The 15,836-nt window shown below is 42.2% G+C and overlaps 1 protein-coding gene across 1 annotated transcript in view; it reads right to left on the bottom strand.

Annotated features, from left to right (window-relative positions):
• FMO5 (flavin containing dimethylaniline monoxygenase 5) overlaps window positions 1–15,836 on the bottom strand; it is a 34,351-nt gene that overhangs the window by 18,186 nt on the left and 329 nt on the right. The window contains exon 2 of the mRNA XM_047085793.1: window positions 15,451–15,623. Within this exon, the coding sequence (XP_046941749.1) occupies window positions 15,451–15,585 (135 nt within the window). The 5' untranslated portion in view covers window positions 15,586–15,623. The remainder of the gene's footprint in view (window positions 1–15,450; window positions 15,624–15,836) is intronic.

Genomic DNA, 15,836 nt, shown 5'->3' with positions numbered 1-15,836 from the left:
CTTGCTTTTGACCAACAGCATGAAGTTGGAATGATACCCAATAGCTTCCAAGACAGTCCTAAGGAGTCTTGCAGCTTTTGCCCTCTTTCTCTTAGAAAGCTTGATCTGGCAGGAGTCAGCAGTTATGTAAGAAGTCCAACTACCTTAAGCCACCATTCTGTGAGTAAGCCCAGGTCAGCCACATGAAGAGAATGTTTGGGAAACAGAGATATGCAGCTAGCCCTTGGAAATTCCATTTATCCCAGCTGAAGTTCTAAATATGTGAGTGAAGAGACCATAGCAGAAAATGAATTTGGAGACATCTAAACTATAATTTTCTTTAAAAAAATTTTTTTAATGTTTGTTTATATTTGAGAGAGAGACAGAGAGAGAGAGAAAGAGAAAGAATGTGAGCAGGGGAGGGGCAGAGAGAGATGGAGACAGAACCTGAAGCAGGTTCCAGGCTCTAAGCTGTCAGCACAGAGCCTGACGTGGGGCTTGGACCCATGAGCCATGACATCATGACCTGAGTTGAAGTCGCACACTTAACCAACTGAGCCACCCAGATGCCCCTAAACTATAATTTTCAAATCTATGTAGGATCACTGAAAATGGCCTATGATATAATTTTTAGTTAAAAAGGTAATATTACAAAATTAAATTCACATTCTCACCATCAAATGCATAAAACTATGTATGCATAGGGCAATTGTATACCTATGTCTACCCACATTTATATAATTATACATTGTATAAGTTCTCTCCTGTTAGGTAGTTCTCTCTGAATATATTTCACTTATTTATTTATTTTTAATTTTTTTAATGTTTATTAATTTTTGATACAGAGACAGCACAAGCAAGGGAGGGGCAGAGAGAGAGGGAGACACAGAATCGGAAGCAGGCTCCAGGCTCTGAGCTGTCAGCACAGACAGGGCTGTGCTGCCCAGCACGATGCAGGGCTCTAACTCACTGACCGCGAGCTCATGACCTGAGCTGAAGTCAGACACTCAAATGACTGAGCCCCCCAGTGCCCCTATTTCATTTATTTTTAAGTCAGTATAGCCTGAAAATAGGAAAAACAAGTTGATTTACTAAGGAGGTAGTATTTTTTTCTTCTGTTTTTGTGAAATGTTGTTTATATAACACCCGTACATGACTTTAAAAAAAAAAAAGCCTTCAGCAAACTAAGAAAAGAGAAAATTTCTTTTTTTTTTTTACGTTTTTTTTTTTTTTATTTATTTTTGGGACAGAGAGAGACAGAGCATGAACGGGGGAGGGGCAGAGAGAGAGGGAGACACAGAATCGAAAGCAGGCTCCAGGCTCTGAGCCATCAGCCCAGAGCCTGACGCGGGGCTCGAACTCACGGACCGAGAGATCGTGACCTGGCTGAAGTCGGACGCTTAACCGACTGCGCCACCCAGGCGCCCCAAGAGAAAATTTCTTCAATTTGATAAAAACAACTGACAAAATACCTACAGCTAACTTCATAACTTAATAGTGAGAAAATGGACAATTTCCCCCTACAATTGGGAACAAGGCAAAGATGTCCTCTCTCACCACTCATGTTCAACACTATACTAGAAATCCTAGTTGGTGCAATAAGACAGGAAAAGGAAATAGTGGCTGTACCAGATTGCATTCCCACCAACAATGCAAGAAGGTTCCCCTTTGTCCACATCTTCACCAGCACCTGTTGTTTCTTGTGTTGTTGATTTTAGCCATTCTGACAAGTGTGAGGTGATATCTCGTGTAGTTTTCATTTGTGTTTCTCTGATTATAAATGATGTTGAGCATCTTTTCATGTGTCTGTTGGCTATCTGTATGTCTTCCTTGGAAAATGTCTATTCATGTCTTTTGTCCATTTTGAAATTGGATTGTTTTTTGGATGTTGAATTTTATAAGTTCTTTATATATTTTGGATACTAGCCCTTTATCAGATATGTCATCTGCAGAAATCTTCTTCCATTCTGAAGGTTGCCTTTTAGTTTTCTTGATTGTTTCCTTTGCTGTGCAGAAGCTTTTTATTTTCATGAGGTCCCCAGAGTTTATTTTTGCTTTTGTTTCCCTTGCCTTAAAAGACATATCTAGAAAGAAGTTTCTATGGCTGATGTCAAAGAGGTTACTGCTCATGTTCTCCTCTAGGATTTTTATGGTTTTATGTCTCACATTTAGGTCTTTAATACATTTTGAATTTTTTTCTTTAAAAAAAATTTTTTAAACATTTATTCATTTTTGAGAGTGAGAGAGACAGAGCATGAGCCGGGGAGGGGCAGAGAGAGAGGGAGACACAGAATCAGAAGCAGGCTCCAGGCTCCAAGCTGTCAGCACAGGGCCTGACGCAAGGCTCGAACTCACAAACTGTGAGATCATGACCTGAGCTGAAGTCGGACGCTCAACTGACTGAGCCACCCAGGCACCCCTTGAATTTATTTGTCTGTGTGGTGTAAGAAAGTGGTCCATTTTAATTCTTTTGCATGTTGCTGCCCAGTTTTCCCAGCACCATTTTTGAAGAGACTTTTTCCTGTTGGATATGCTTTCCTGCTTTGTCAAACATTAATTGACCATATAGTTGTGGGTTCCTTTCTGGTTTTTCTATTTTGTTCTATTGATCCATATGTCTGTTTTTGTAGCAGTACCATACTATTTGGATCACTATATATATAATATATATATATATATATATATTCAATATAACTTGAAGTCTGGAATTGTGATGCCTCCATTTTTGCTTTTCTTTTTCAAGATTGCTTTAGCTATTTGGGGAAAATAGTATGAAGGTTCCAATAAAGTTCCAATAATAGTTAAATAGAACTATCCTATGATACAGCAATTGCACTACTGGGTACTTATCCAAAGAATACAAAAATACTAATTCAAAGGGATACATGCACCCCAATGTTTACAGGAATGTTATCTACAGTAGCCAAACTATGGAAATAGCCCAAGTGTTCATAGACTGATGAATGGATAAAGAAAGTATGGTATGTATGTGTGTACACACACACACACACACACACACACACACACAAACACACACACTGGAATAATAACCATAAAAAGAATGAAATCTTGGGGCGCCTGGGTGACGCAGTCGGTTAAGCGTCCGACTTCAGCCAGGTCACGATCTCGCGGTCCGGGAGTTCGAGCCCCGCGTCGGGCTCTGGGCTGATGGCTCAGAGCCTGGAGCCTGTTTCCGATTCTGTGTCTCCCTCTCTCTCTGCCCCTCGCCCGCTCATGCTCTGTCTCTCTCTGTCCCAAAAATAAATAAACGTTGAAAAAAAAAATTAAAAAAAAAAAAAAGAATGAAATCTTGCCATTTGCAACAATGTGGATGGAGATAGAGAGTATTATGCTAAGTCATAATGACATAATCAAAGAAGTCAGAGAAAGACAAATGCCATATGATTTAACTCATATGTGGAATTTAAGAAGCAAAACAAACAAGCAAAGGGGAAAAAAAGAGAGGTAAACCAAGAAACAGATTCTTAACTACAGAGAACAAACTGATGGTTACCAGAGAAAAGGTGGGTAGGGTGATGGGTTAAATAGGTGATGGGGATTAAGGAGTGTACTTGTCGTGATGAGCAATGGTGTTTTATGGATGTGTTGAATCACTATATTGTTTACCTGAAAGTAATATTACACTGTATGTTAACTAACTGGAATATAAATAAAAACATAATAAATAAACAAAAATAAATAAAGTGGCATTAAAGCAAAAAAAAAAAGGAAAGGAAATAAAAGTATACAGATTGGGATGAAGAAATAAAACTATTTTATCCATAGGTGACATCACTGTTTATGTAGAAAATCCCAATGGATAAAAAAAAAACAGAAAAAAACCCCACAACAACCTGGAACTAATAAGCAAGTATAGCAGGGTTGGAGGATACAAGGTTAATATACAAAGCCAATTACTTTCCTATATGCCAGAAATGAGTGATTGGATTTAAATTTACAAAAAAAATACTATTTACAATTGGACCCACAAAATTAAATACTTAGTCATGAATCTAATAAAATATGTGTAAGACTTATATGCAGAAACTATAAAACACAGATGAAAAAAATCAAAGTTCTAAATAAGTAGAAAGATCTTCGGTGCTTGTAGATTGAAGGACTCAACATTGTTAAGATATCAGTTCTTCTCAAGGTGATCTATAGGTTCAGTGCAATCCCAACCAACATCCCAGCAAGCTATTTTGTAGACAGTAAACTACAACTATAAAACTACAAACTATAAAACTAAAGTTTATATTGAAAGACAAAAGGCCAACTTTGTCCTTAAGTGTATACTGTGCATAGTGACTTTCTTTCAAAGAGTAGAGTATAGGAAGGAGTGTATAGTATGGCAAGGGAGAAAAAAAGACGAGGGACTTTACAGTGGCAAAATCTGACAAACACAAGGTCATCAAGGTTAACATCAATAGTGGTAAGTCATATTGAGACTACATACTACTGATGTGATACAATGAGAACGTTACTTTACCTCTATGGTCTTCTTCCCCCAAATCCATAGCCGCAGTCTAACGGTGACAAAAACATCAGGCAAATCCTGACTGAGGGACATTCTATAAAATAACTAATAATCCTCAAAACTGTCAAGGTCATCAAAACAAGGGAAGCCTGATAAAGTGCCTAGGTGGCTCAGTGGGTTAAGTGTCCGACTTCAGCTCAGGTCATGCTCTCATGGTTTGTGAGTTGAAGCCTCGTGTAGAGCTCTGTGCTGACAGTGTGGAGCCTGCTTGAGATTCCCTCTCTCCCTCTCTCTGTGTGCCTGCCCTGCTCATGGGAACCCATGTGCATGCACTGTCTCTCTCTGTCTTTCAAAATAAATAAATAAACATTTAAAAAAAGGTACAATGTCATCCTCATTTATCACCTGGGAAAGCTGGGGTAAAAACTATAAGGAAAAGGTCTCCACACCAATTGCAATGAGAAATAAGTAATGGAGAGCTTTATTGAGACCACAGACCAATAAAAGAAGAATCTCTGGATGCACTGACATCAGTATTTGTTAAAGTTTCCCAGGTAACTCTTCACAGTACAGCCACTGCTGAGCACCACTGCTCTATACCCTCTTTGAAGTGCTTCTGTATTCATTCGTCTTTTTTTTTTTTTTTTTTTTTGGTGGGAAGAGAGTTAATAAATTTAAGAATTATTTATTTATTTATTTTTTAATGTTTATTTTTGCGAGAGAGAGAGACAGAGCGCAAGCAAGGTAGGGGCAGAGAGAGAGGGAGACACAGAATCTGAAGCAGCCTTCAGGCTCTGAGCTGTCAGCACAGAGCCTGATACAGGGCTTGAACTCATGAACTGGGTGGCTTAACTGAGCCACCCAGGTGCCCCTAAGAATTTTTTAAAAGCTACTCATATAAGGGTATTTATTACTTAACTTTATATTTTAGGGATGCCTGGGTGGCTCAGTCAGTTAAACACCCGACTCTTGATTTTGGCTAGTGTCATGATCTCACAGTTCATGGGATTGAGCCCTTCATAAGGCTATTCACTAACAGCGTGGAACCTGCTTGGGATTCTCTCTACCTCCCTCTCTCTCTGCCCTTCCCCTGCTTGTGCTCTCTCTCTCTCAAAAATAAATAGGGGCGCCTGGGTGGCTCAGTCAGTTGAGCATCTAACTTCAGCTCAGGTCATGATCTCACAGTTCGTGGTTTGAGCCCCACGTTGGGCTCTGCACTGACAGCTCAGAGCCTGGAGTCTGCTTCGGATTCTGTGTCTCGCTGTCTCTCTGGCCTCCCCTGCTCACGCTGTGTCTCACTCTTTCTCAAAAATAAATAAACATTAAAAAAATTTTTTTTAATTAAAAATAAATAAAGAATGCTTTTATATTTTAAATTAACATTTATCAATACACCACATTTTACATTATATTGTATACACATGGTATCTTTCTTTATATTACATATATATACACTCTGTTTTTTAAGATACTATTTTTAAGTAATCTCTACACCCAACCTGGGGCTCAAACTTACAACCCTGAGATCAAGAATCACATGCTCTACTGACTGAGCCAGTCACACACCCCTACATATGCTGTTTAGAGCTTTACAACTGGAAATGTAGTTCTCAGATTAGCAGCATCTATATAACCTAGGGGCTTATCAGATATGCAGTATCTTTGAAGGAGCACATGCACCCTAATGTTTATAGCAGCACTATCAGCGATAGCCCAAGTATGGAAAGAACCCAAACTGATTCATCAACTGATGAATGGATAAAGATGTGGTATATATGTACAATGGAATATTACTCGGCCATCAAAAAGAATGAAATCTTGCCATTTGCAATGACATGGATGGAGCTGGAGGGTATTATGCTAAGCAAAATTGGTCACAGAAAGACAAATATCATATTATTTCACTCATATATGGAATTTAAGAAACAAATGACGAACATTTGTTTCTTAAAAGGGGAAGGGAAGGAAAAATGAAATAAGATATAAAAACAGAGAGGGAAGCAAACCCTAAGAGATTCTTAATTATGGAGAACAAAGTGACAGTAGCTGGAGGGGAGGTGGGTGGGGGGATGGGCTAAATGGGTGATGGGCATTAAGGAGGGCACTTGTGATGAGCACTGGGTGTTATATGTAAGTGATGAGTCACTAAATTCTACCCCTGGAACCAGTACTACACTATATGTACACAACTAACTTGAATCTAAATAAAATTTTGGAAGAAAAAATTTAAGAAAGAAATGCAGAATTTTGGCAGCACTCCAGATTAATGAATCAGAATGCATTTTGGCAAAATCTCCAGTGATTCATATGCACATTAAAGTTCGAAAAGCACTGCTTTGGTATGCTTTAAGGATTTAGAAAACTCAGATTGACTAAAGACTCTTTTTTTTTTAATTTTTTTAACGTTTATTTATTTTTGACACAGAGAGAGACAGAGCATGAATGGGGGAGGGGCAGAGAGAGAGGGAGACACAGAATCGGAAGCAGGATCCAGGCTCTGAGCCATCAGCCCAGAGCCTGACGCGGGGCTCGAACTCGCGGACCGTGAGATCGTGACCTGAGCTGAAGTCGGACACTTAACCGACTGCGCCACCCAGGCGCCCCTAAAGACTCTTAAAAAAGTATTTTCCAGCATTAAATACGTATTAAATCCTCAGCATTCATAAGGAGTTTATCATTTTAAAGCTATTTCACTCCTAAAGTAATATTAAAGTGTGAAGAATCAAAAAGATACATTTCCCATTAGCACCTACTTTCCACTATCAGTCTAATCTAATGTTAATGAGGAGACCAAGAAATGACTGAAATTAATGTCTTGAGAACTTATAAGTAATTATTACTGCAAAGTATTCAGCAATAACAAGAAGAAGGCAAGTGGAGACTGAATCCTACTCCTGTTTTGCAAATGGAATGGAGACATAGGAAAAGAGATGGGGGAGTGCAAGCGACAGTGTCTGAGAAGAAAAACATGTATGCTGAATCTCTAAGACCTATCACAAGAAAAAGAAAATGGCAGCCCTGAGTGCCCGATGTCTTACTGGACACGTGGCAGCAATGGTAGAATTCCAAAGTGCTTGGGATGATCCTATGTGTGAAACCCCCAGTGAATCACAGAAAGGTTGTGGGGGCGAGGAAGCAGGACTCCAAATAATAAGCAAGGGGGTGGTAGAAACAGATCTCAGAGGAAATTCTTGACAAAACAACATTGGCATGTAAGAGATGTTTATTTCCAAATTAATGGATGTTTATAATACCTCAGGACCCACAACGGTATAAATGTGGAATATATGAGAATGAAAGTCTCTATTTCCATAAGCATTCTTTTTTTTTAAATGTTTGTTTATTTTGAGAGAGAGAGAGAGAGAGAGAGCCTGCACGCTCGTGAGTGGGGTGGGAGCAGAGACAGAGGGAGACACAGAAAATCCCAAGCAGCTCCATGCTCTCAAGCGCAGAGCCTAACACGGGGCTCAAACCCACAAATGGTGAGATCACAACCTGAACTGAAATCAGTTCACCACCCAGGTGTCCCTCCACAAGCATTCTAAGCAGCCAATCAAGACATTGTGCTTCTCAAGGAATTAAAAAAAAAAAATTTCTTAATGTTTATTTATTTTTGAGAGAGAGACAGAGCCAAGCAGGGAAGAGAGAGGGAGACAGAATCCGAAGCAGCCTCCAGTCTCTGAGCTGTAAGTGCAGAGCCTGATGTGGGGCTCGAATTACAGACTGCGAGGTCATGAGCTGAAGTCAGAAGCTTAACCGACTGAGCCACCCAGGCACCCCACGGATTTATTTATAAAGCATAAATATATTTGACACTTAACATGTGCCAGGCATTACACTTGGCTCTAGAAATATAGTGTGTGTGTACATGTATGTATATGTGTAAGTATATTACATACAATATAATAATGGGCACAGATGTAGTCTGTCTTAACAGAGGTTAGAGAGTTATGATGAAATATAGCTTATTTATTTTTAAGGAAGCAAAGCCCGATGCAGGACTTGAACTCATGATCCATGAGATCATGACCTGAGCCAAAGTTGGACGCTTAACTGACTGAGCCATCTAGTTGCCCCTCAAGTTAAGTTTTTAACAGAGAACAAGTTTAAACCACTTTGGAATTAAAAGCCAGAAACCTGATAATCAGGTAGAATGGGGTCCTGAAGTGATTTCATGCCTGATCAGTCATTGCCAAACCTGGCTGTGATGCTTACCAAAGACACCAAAAGCTTGGGCCCCACTCCAGGGTCTCTGAATAATAATAATAATAATAGGGGCACCTGGGTGCCTCAGACATTTAAACTTCTGACTCTTGATTTTTTTCTGCTAGTAGGTACAGACACAGGATTTGAACCCAGGCTGTGATTTTAACCTCTATACTAAGTTCTGGCTGGATTTCAAAAGTATGATTTTCTACTAATTACCAAACACTAATTAACAGCCTTTTCAGCTTGTGCCCAAAACTAAGGCATGGGGGTTCTGCCAAGGAGTATTCACTCTAGGTCTGAATAAGGACTATTGTCAAATAGAGTTTGTTCCTCAAGATAGAGTCAAGATGCTATAAAGCCATTTTTAAGCAGTTGGTCAACATTGTCTTCTTTTATGAAATCTGAAACACATCTGGACACCTTAATGCCATTCATTGGTTTAGAAAGTGATTTTATTTTATTTTTTAATGTTTGTTTATCTTTGAGAGACAGACAGAGACTGAGTGTGAGCAGGGAAGGGGCAGAGACAGAGGGAGGCAGGCTCCAGGCTCTGAGCTGTCGGCACAGAGCCCACCCAATGCAGGGCTCAAACTCACAAACCATGAGATCATGACCTGAGCTGAAGTCAGACGCTTAACCAACTGAGCCACCCAGGTGCCCCTAAAAAGTGATTTGAAAAGCAAACCCAAATGCATGCCACTTTGAAGATCAGTAAAGGAGGTTGGTATTCTTTGGCATATAATTATTTTAACTATCTTTTAAGTAGATGATACCTAAACTTAGTAACAAGTTGTAGGACTGGATGTACATATTAATAACTCAATTTTAAAACTGAATATATGCAAGGACAAGAAATCCCAGTTGCAGGCACCCTCTGCCCTCTTAAGACAGGCCGTGAGTTTGAGCCCCGTATTGGGCTCTGTGCTGACTTGGAGCACACAACAAATATATTTATGCTTTATAAATAAATACTTGGAGCGCCTGGATGGCTCAGTCGGTTAAGCTTCTGACTTCGGCTCATGACCTAGCAGTCCGTGATTCGAGCATCGGGCTCTGTAACATCGGGCTCCGTGACATCGGACTCTGTGCTGACAGCTCAGAGCCTGGAGCCTGCTTCGGACTCTGTCTCCCTCTCTCTCTCTGCCTCTCCCACCGCTCATGCTCTGTCTCTCTCTCTCAAAAATAAGTTATAAAAACATAAAAAAAGTTTTTTACATTGAACCAGAACTGAAAGAAGGAGAGGGGACGAGAGGGGAGTGGAAGGATCATAAAGTTAGAGAGGACTGAAAAGGGGATCCCCGGAAGGAGTTGTAAGCAGGTATTTCAAGATCACTTACTTATTAATGCAGACCAGGAGCAACCACTCTAAATTTTCTAACTACTTTACATTTTCTTTTCTTTTCTTTTTTAAAAATGTTTATTTATATGAAACAGAAAGACGGAGAGGAAGTGCAGCAGAGGGGCAGAGAGAGGGAGACACAGAATCTGAAGCAGTCTCCAGACTCCGAGCTGTCAGCACAGAGCATGATGTAGGGCTTGAACTAAGAACCGTGGGATCATGTGAATGACCCTTCACCAACTGAGCCACCCAGGCACCCCACCACTTTACATTTTCTAATATTTGTTATTTTTTTACACTCCACCCTCACACTGCCCACCTGCAAGATTGTTACTCTCTTTCAGATAGCAGCAAAACTCATTAAATGAAAATGATCTCTGGGGCGTTTTCATAGACATCAGTAAAGAAACCTGTGTCCTATTTTGCTGCCAGCATAGGGAAAGAAGAACCTGAATAGCACCTAAGGTGGTAGCAGCTGAGAAGAGGTCAGCAGGTTGAATTCTTCCAAGTTTAATCATTGTTAAACCCATCATATATTTGCTGATGAAAGATAAAATATCTTGTTGTTGGAGGAGGTCATCAAGAGATAATGATCACTGGTTGACTAAAAGGCTAGGCTTAGGCAGTTGGAGGCTCCTCACCCCTTCTCCTATCTTTGGGCAAATCTCCATTAAATTCTGGGTAAATCAAACAAGTGCTGAGGGGAAGGATCAACTGGCAACCAGTAAGCCAATCCTTGCAGACTGGTAACTGTGAAACAATATAAATTGCCTGTGGGGCACAAGGAACTAGGAGAAGCAATCCAAAACTGCAGTAAGTGACCATAGTGCTTTCAACAGCCCAACATTGCCAGTGAAAGAGTCAGATGGCTCATGGTGAATGACCGCACACTACCTAGAATTGAACAAGGTAGTGCGTCCCCATCCAGACAGCTGTGCCCAACGTTGCCACCCTCTTAGATACCTTGGCCAGAGTCCTAGGAGTGCACTGTGCTGCACTGGACTTAGCAAATGTCTTTTTTCAGTATACCCCTGACCACTGAGTCACAAGACCAATTGGCGTTTACATGGGAGAGGCAACAATGGGCCTTCCAAGTGCTTCTCCAAGGTTACCTGCACAGCCCTACCCTATGTCATGGGATGGGAGCCTGATACCCACCCTGGTCTCCTTCTCCATATCACTAAAATGGGCCCATTACATTGATAATACAATGTTAACATGGGAAGACTTGCTTCTGCTGCAGGACACCCTGGAAGCTTTATTGGAGAGAGAGAGGATGGGCAGTGAACCCACAAAAAATTCAAGGCCAAGACATCACTGTAAAGTTTTTGGGAGTTGTCTGGTCGTATAAGACTTCTGTTGTCCCAGATAGGTGCAAGCCTATCCAACCCCTAAGAATGTGAACGAGATGCCAGTCTTTGTAGGGATTTAGGGGCTTTGGAGGACTTTTATTCCCCAGCTGATACAGTGTCCCCTTACCTTATATCACCTGGTAAAGAACAGTAAGACACCCCCCCCCCCAACTGGGGATCAGAGCAGTAAGCTGTCTTTGAAAGGCCAAAATGCTAGAAGGCAGGTTAGTTCTGAGCATCGCTCAAGCAAGACTGCAGTTCTGAGCATCGCTCAAGCAAGACTGCCATTTGAATTAGATGGGTCTGTGACTCCGGAATATATGAGCTGGACACTGGCAGAAACAAGAGAAGGGGAGAGTACTCCTAGGAATTTGGGTCAGCTCTGGAAGCAGGCAACAACCTGACATACCACCATAGAGCAACAGCTCCTATCAGTGTACCAAGGTCCCCTTCAGGTTAAGCCTCTCACTAAGAAACAGCACATTGTGGTAAGAGCTTCCCTACCTATGAAGGGATGGGTTGAAAATACGTTCCATTGACCCACCTCTGCTATGGCTCAAACTCCCACTGTGATTGAGTGGCATGCCTGTTTGCAGCAGAGGAGCACCCTGTCCAGCAGCCTACTAGAAATGCAGGTACAGTTAGGACCTGTGGGGTATATCGATCCTCCAAGTGCCCCTGCCCCTATACCTGTTGTGTCCCTGTAGCCTGTGGGGAGGTAGTGGGGAAATTTTGGCTGATGTCTGGTACACAGATGGGTCTAGTCCAGGAAATCTCTCTGTGAGGACTGCAGTTACTACTTAACCCAATAATGACACCATCTGGATGGAAACAGGAACAAAGAACAAAGTTCAGCAGCCAGTGGGCTGAACTCAGAACAGCTTGGCTGGCGATCAATCGCTCGTAAATTCTAGCTGTTAATCCTTTGTTAACCCTTTGCACTGACAATTGGATTGTTTTAAAGGGATGAGACCCATGGCTTGGACGTTGGGAAGCTGAGGGGTGGATGATCATGAATAAGCCCTTGTGGGGATCAAGATATGTAAAAAGACGTTTGGGTCTACCTACAAGGGGCTGTGGTACAGGCTGTCTTCTACATCCCTGCTTATAAAGTATGACATCCCCTGGCAATCAGGAAGCTGATACCTTAGCCCGTATTGCCCTTGAACTACAGTGACTCATGTTTTGTGTGTTCTAAACAATGCCAAAGGTAAATACCAAAGGAATCTTGAGTCACCCACCAGTGTTCTCAACCAGTATGGGACTGGCAAATTGATTATATCATCTCCGTCCCTCTGTGTGAAGGTTGTACATATGTCCTGGTTTGTGTGGACACTGGCGTCTGGCCTAGTCCAAGCTTTCCCCTGGCACTATGCAAACCAGGCTGCCACCATTAGGGGATTATAGAAACTGAATATCATGTATGGATACCCTCATCAGTAGATGTGATGGTGGGGGGGAGGGTCCCATTTCAAGGGTCATGATGTGCAAGACTGGTCAAAGTCATGACAGTGAGGAGTGCCTGGGTGGCTCAGTCAGTTAAGCATCTGACTCTTGATTTTGGCTCATGGTTTGTGAGATCAAGTCCCACATCGGGCTCTGTGGTGACAGCATGGAGCCTGCTTGGGATTCTCTCTCCCTCTCAAAATAAATAAACATTAAAAAAAGAGTCTTGACAGTAAAAAGAGGTTCCTGCTTCCAAGCAACAGGGTTGGTAGAAAGGAAAAATGGAATATTAAAGGAGCAGATGACATTACTAACAGGTAAAACCACCTTGGCCAAGTTGACTAAGGAATGATTCCAGGCATTAACACATTTTCATGATCAACCAGTAAGACCTGTTGCCCCAACTCATACCAAGGATCAACAAGTTATGCTGCTGAAAACACCAAATCCCATCACACCTGGGAAAGGCATTATCTACTGGAATTTGCAGTGGGAAGTTCTGCTGGGATTGGTGGTTATTTTGCACTCCTGGGTGAGGAGGAACTAGTCAGTCTCCTCTGGGATCCCATTGTTCTGCTATAAGCTTAACCTGTTGTTGAAACATACTATACCTGCAATGGAACAGGTACCATTAAAAGAGGGGGAGAAGATGGGGGTCTTGCTCTGGCATAACCCACCCCTAATCCATCTCACGCCTGACAGTGCCGCCTCCCCTGGCCAACATGGATGGTATACATGACTTGGTCAAAGTCCTAAAACTGTAGCCACACTAACATCTAAAGATGAGGCCTTGGCATTCTTGTAGCAGGGAAACACCTCCCCATACAATTTCCTACTAAACATCTGTTTGACCTTAGACTCTGCTGCTCCTTTGGTGTCCAGTTGCAGGATGGGCACCTGATGGAAATACCTTTCTACAGTGGGCCCACTCCTATGTCCAACAAAGAAGTCAATCCAACCGATGGGTATGTGGGCAGCTGCCCCCCTCTAGCTCCTCAGGCTTGCCACGGTGGGTATCGCCCTTCCAGGAAAGGGACTAAAAGGCCCTAACACAGTACATTAAGAAGGATGAGCTAGGACTAGCACTCTTGATTTCATCTGATGTTACCAGTACTAATCTGGAAACCTGGCCCATGGCACACACGATCAATAACACTGGGCATGGGTCTTCTTTTTCTATCAGTTAAACTACACATTTATTAAACTGCTGAATGGATTGGTTCTAGAAATACCACCACTGAGCCAGATCTGGGATGAGTTTATGGACATTCGAACACCTGGGCACCCCTTTATTAGGAAGAGAAAAGTCATTCTAAACAGAACCAACCCAGCTGTAACAGGAATATGAGATAGACATCATGGGAACTGTGTAATCATCCTGTCATATTAAGGGAAAGTGACTGGTTTGGCACTGACTGGTCACATCACCCAGGTATTTATTGGGCAGCCACCCAAAGGGGCTCAGTGGTTGTGTGGCACAAATCTTTGGCTATGGCTCCCACCTGGGTGGTGGGACCACCGCACAGTGGGTTTTCCCTTGGCACAGGGGAGAATCACCCCCCTCCCCACCACCATGGTAACAATAGTTGCCAATTTCTCTCTTCTCAAGACTAGGTAGGTACACCGTGTCTTTCACTGACATGGATTATTTGGCTGTGGCTGTTGTCTTTGTTTCCTCCATTGGTTTGGTGGATGTTATAGCACATATAGATGCCCTTACTAAATTCATCCAGGAAATATTAAATGATAACCAACAAAACTTGTCCTTACTGAATACTGAAATATCTCTAGTGAGAAGAACTGCCCTCCAAAATAGAATGGCTTCGGGCATTATTTTTGTCTCAAAAGGAGGCACCCGTGCCATTATCCGAACAGGTATGCTGTGTGTTCATACCTGATGAGTCTGCTAATGTATCGCCTTTACTAAATCACGTGAGAACACAAGTGAATCCCTGAAGGAGCCACCCCCAAACTAGGGAACTTAATAAATCAGTTGTTGGAATCATGCAGCTCTTGGTGGAAAAAATAATTGTTTTGAGAATCATTATCTTAATCTGTGTTTTCTTTTGCATGTAACCACACTGTTGCTATGGTATCTGCCCCCCAGTGCAGACAGACACCAAATGAACCACCTCCGTGATACTGAAACCCCTTGCTGACTGCTTAGGGGACACTATGGAAGAGGGGGTTGTGTGACACTCCCCCCCCCCCCGTAAAAGCTGGTCAGGAGAAGTGGCATGTTGGGAGGAGGTCATCGAGAGGATGTGACCACAGGATGACCCAGGAATTGGACCCTCAGAGACTTCTTGGAATGTGCATTCTGCTTGCCTTCCTAGTGATGTGGTGTTGAGACCATATGCATGGTACTGATGGAAGCCAGTTGACGCCTCTATATGAATTTTTAACATGTGGTGGGTGCAGAGATCTACGTGTATTACTGCTGCCCAGGACAAGCCTCATATTTAAGGTCCCTTGCTTATTTAAACCTGCCACCTACCAACCTGGAGTGGCCTGCCACTTTTTTGGGTCTTTCTGTGTGCTCAAGTTTCAGATTACACCTGGGGAGCTCCTGAGGTTGCAAACTAACACTCCTGTGGGGCCCTTAGTGGCAGAGAGGTTTACAAGTATTAAAGAACCAGGAGACTTACCTGGAACCTCCAGAGTCCTCCGATGTCATGAGTCCTTTCAAAACAGACTGGTTCCAAGCCTTCTTCCAGGCAGCACTTGATAGAAGAGAGCCCGCTTGCACCTCCTCCAATCACAGCAATTCTTTTCTTGGTCATGGTCTCCAGATGTCTTCACCAGGCTGGATCAATGTAACCTGTCCAAAAAAAAAAAAAAAAAAAAAGGGACAAAAGACAGAAAGCACACATCAGTTAACACATTTCGAGGAAGAGAGACCTTGGTCTGCATCCAAATAAATGCTGCCTCAACAGGTGCTTTGGGGGAAGCCAGATTCTGCCTTCCCTTTGGCTGTAGGGAATGGCTGCACAAGGGATATGGGAGCCCTGCGTTTGCAAGACCCAGAGCTGAG

This window comes from Lynx rufus, unplaced genomic scaffold, assembly GCF_022079265.1.
Source record: "Lynx rufus isolate CCGP_SWC_20201006 ecotype Redwood Valley unplaced genomic scaffold, mLynRuf1.p SCAF_2, whole genome shotgun sequence".
Taxonomy (NCBI): Eukaryota; Metazoa; Chordata; class Mammalia; order Carnivora; family Felidae; genus Lynx; species Lynx rufus.
Note: the sequence above shows the minus strand (reverse complement) of the source record. Positions and strands in the feature narration are given on the sequence as shown.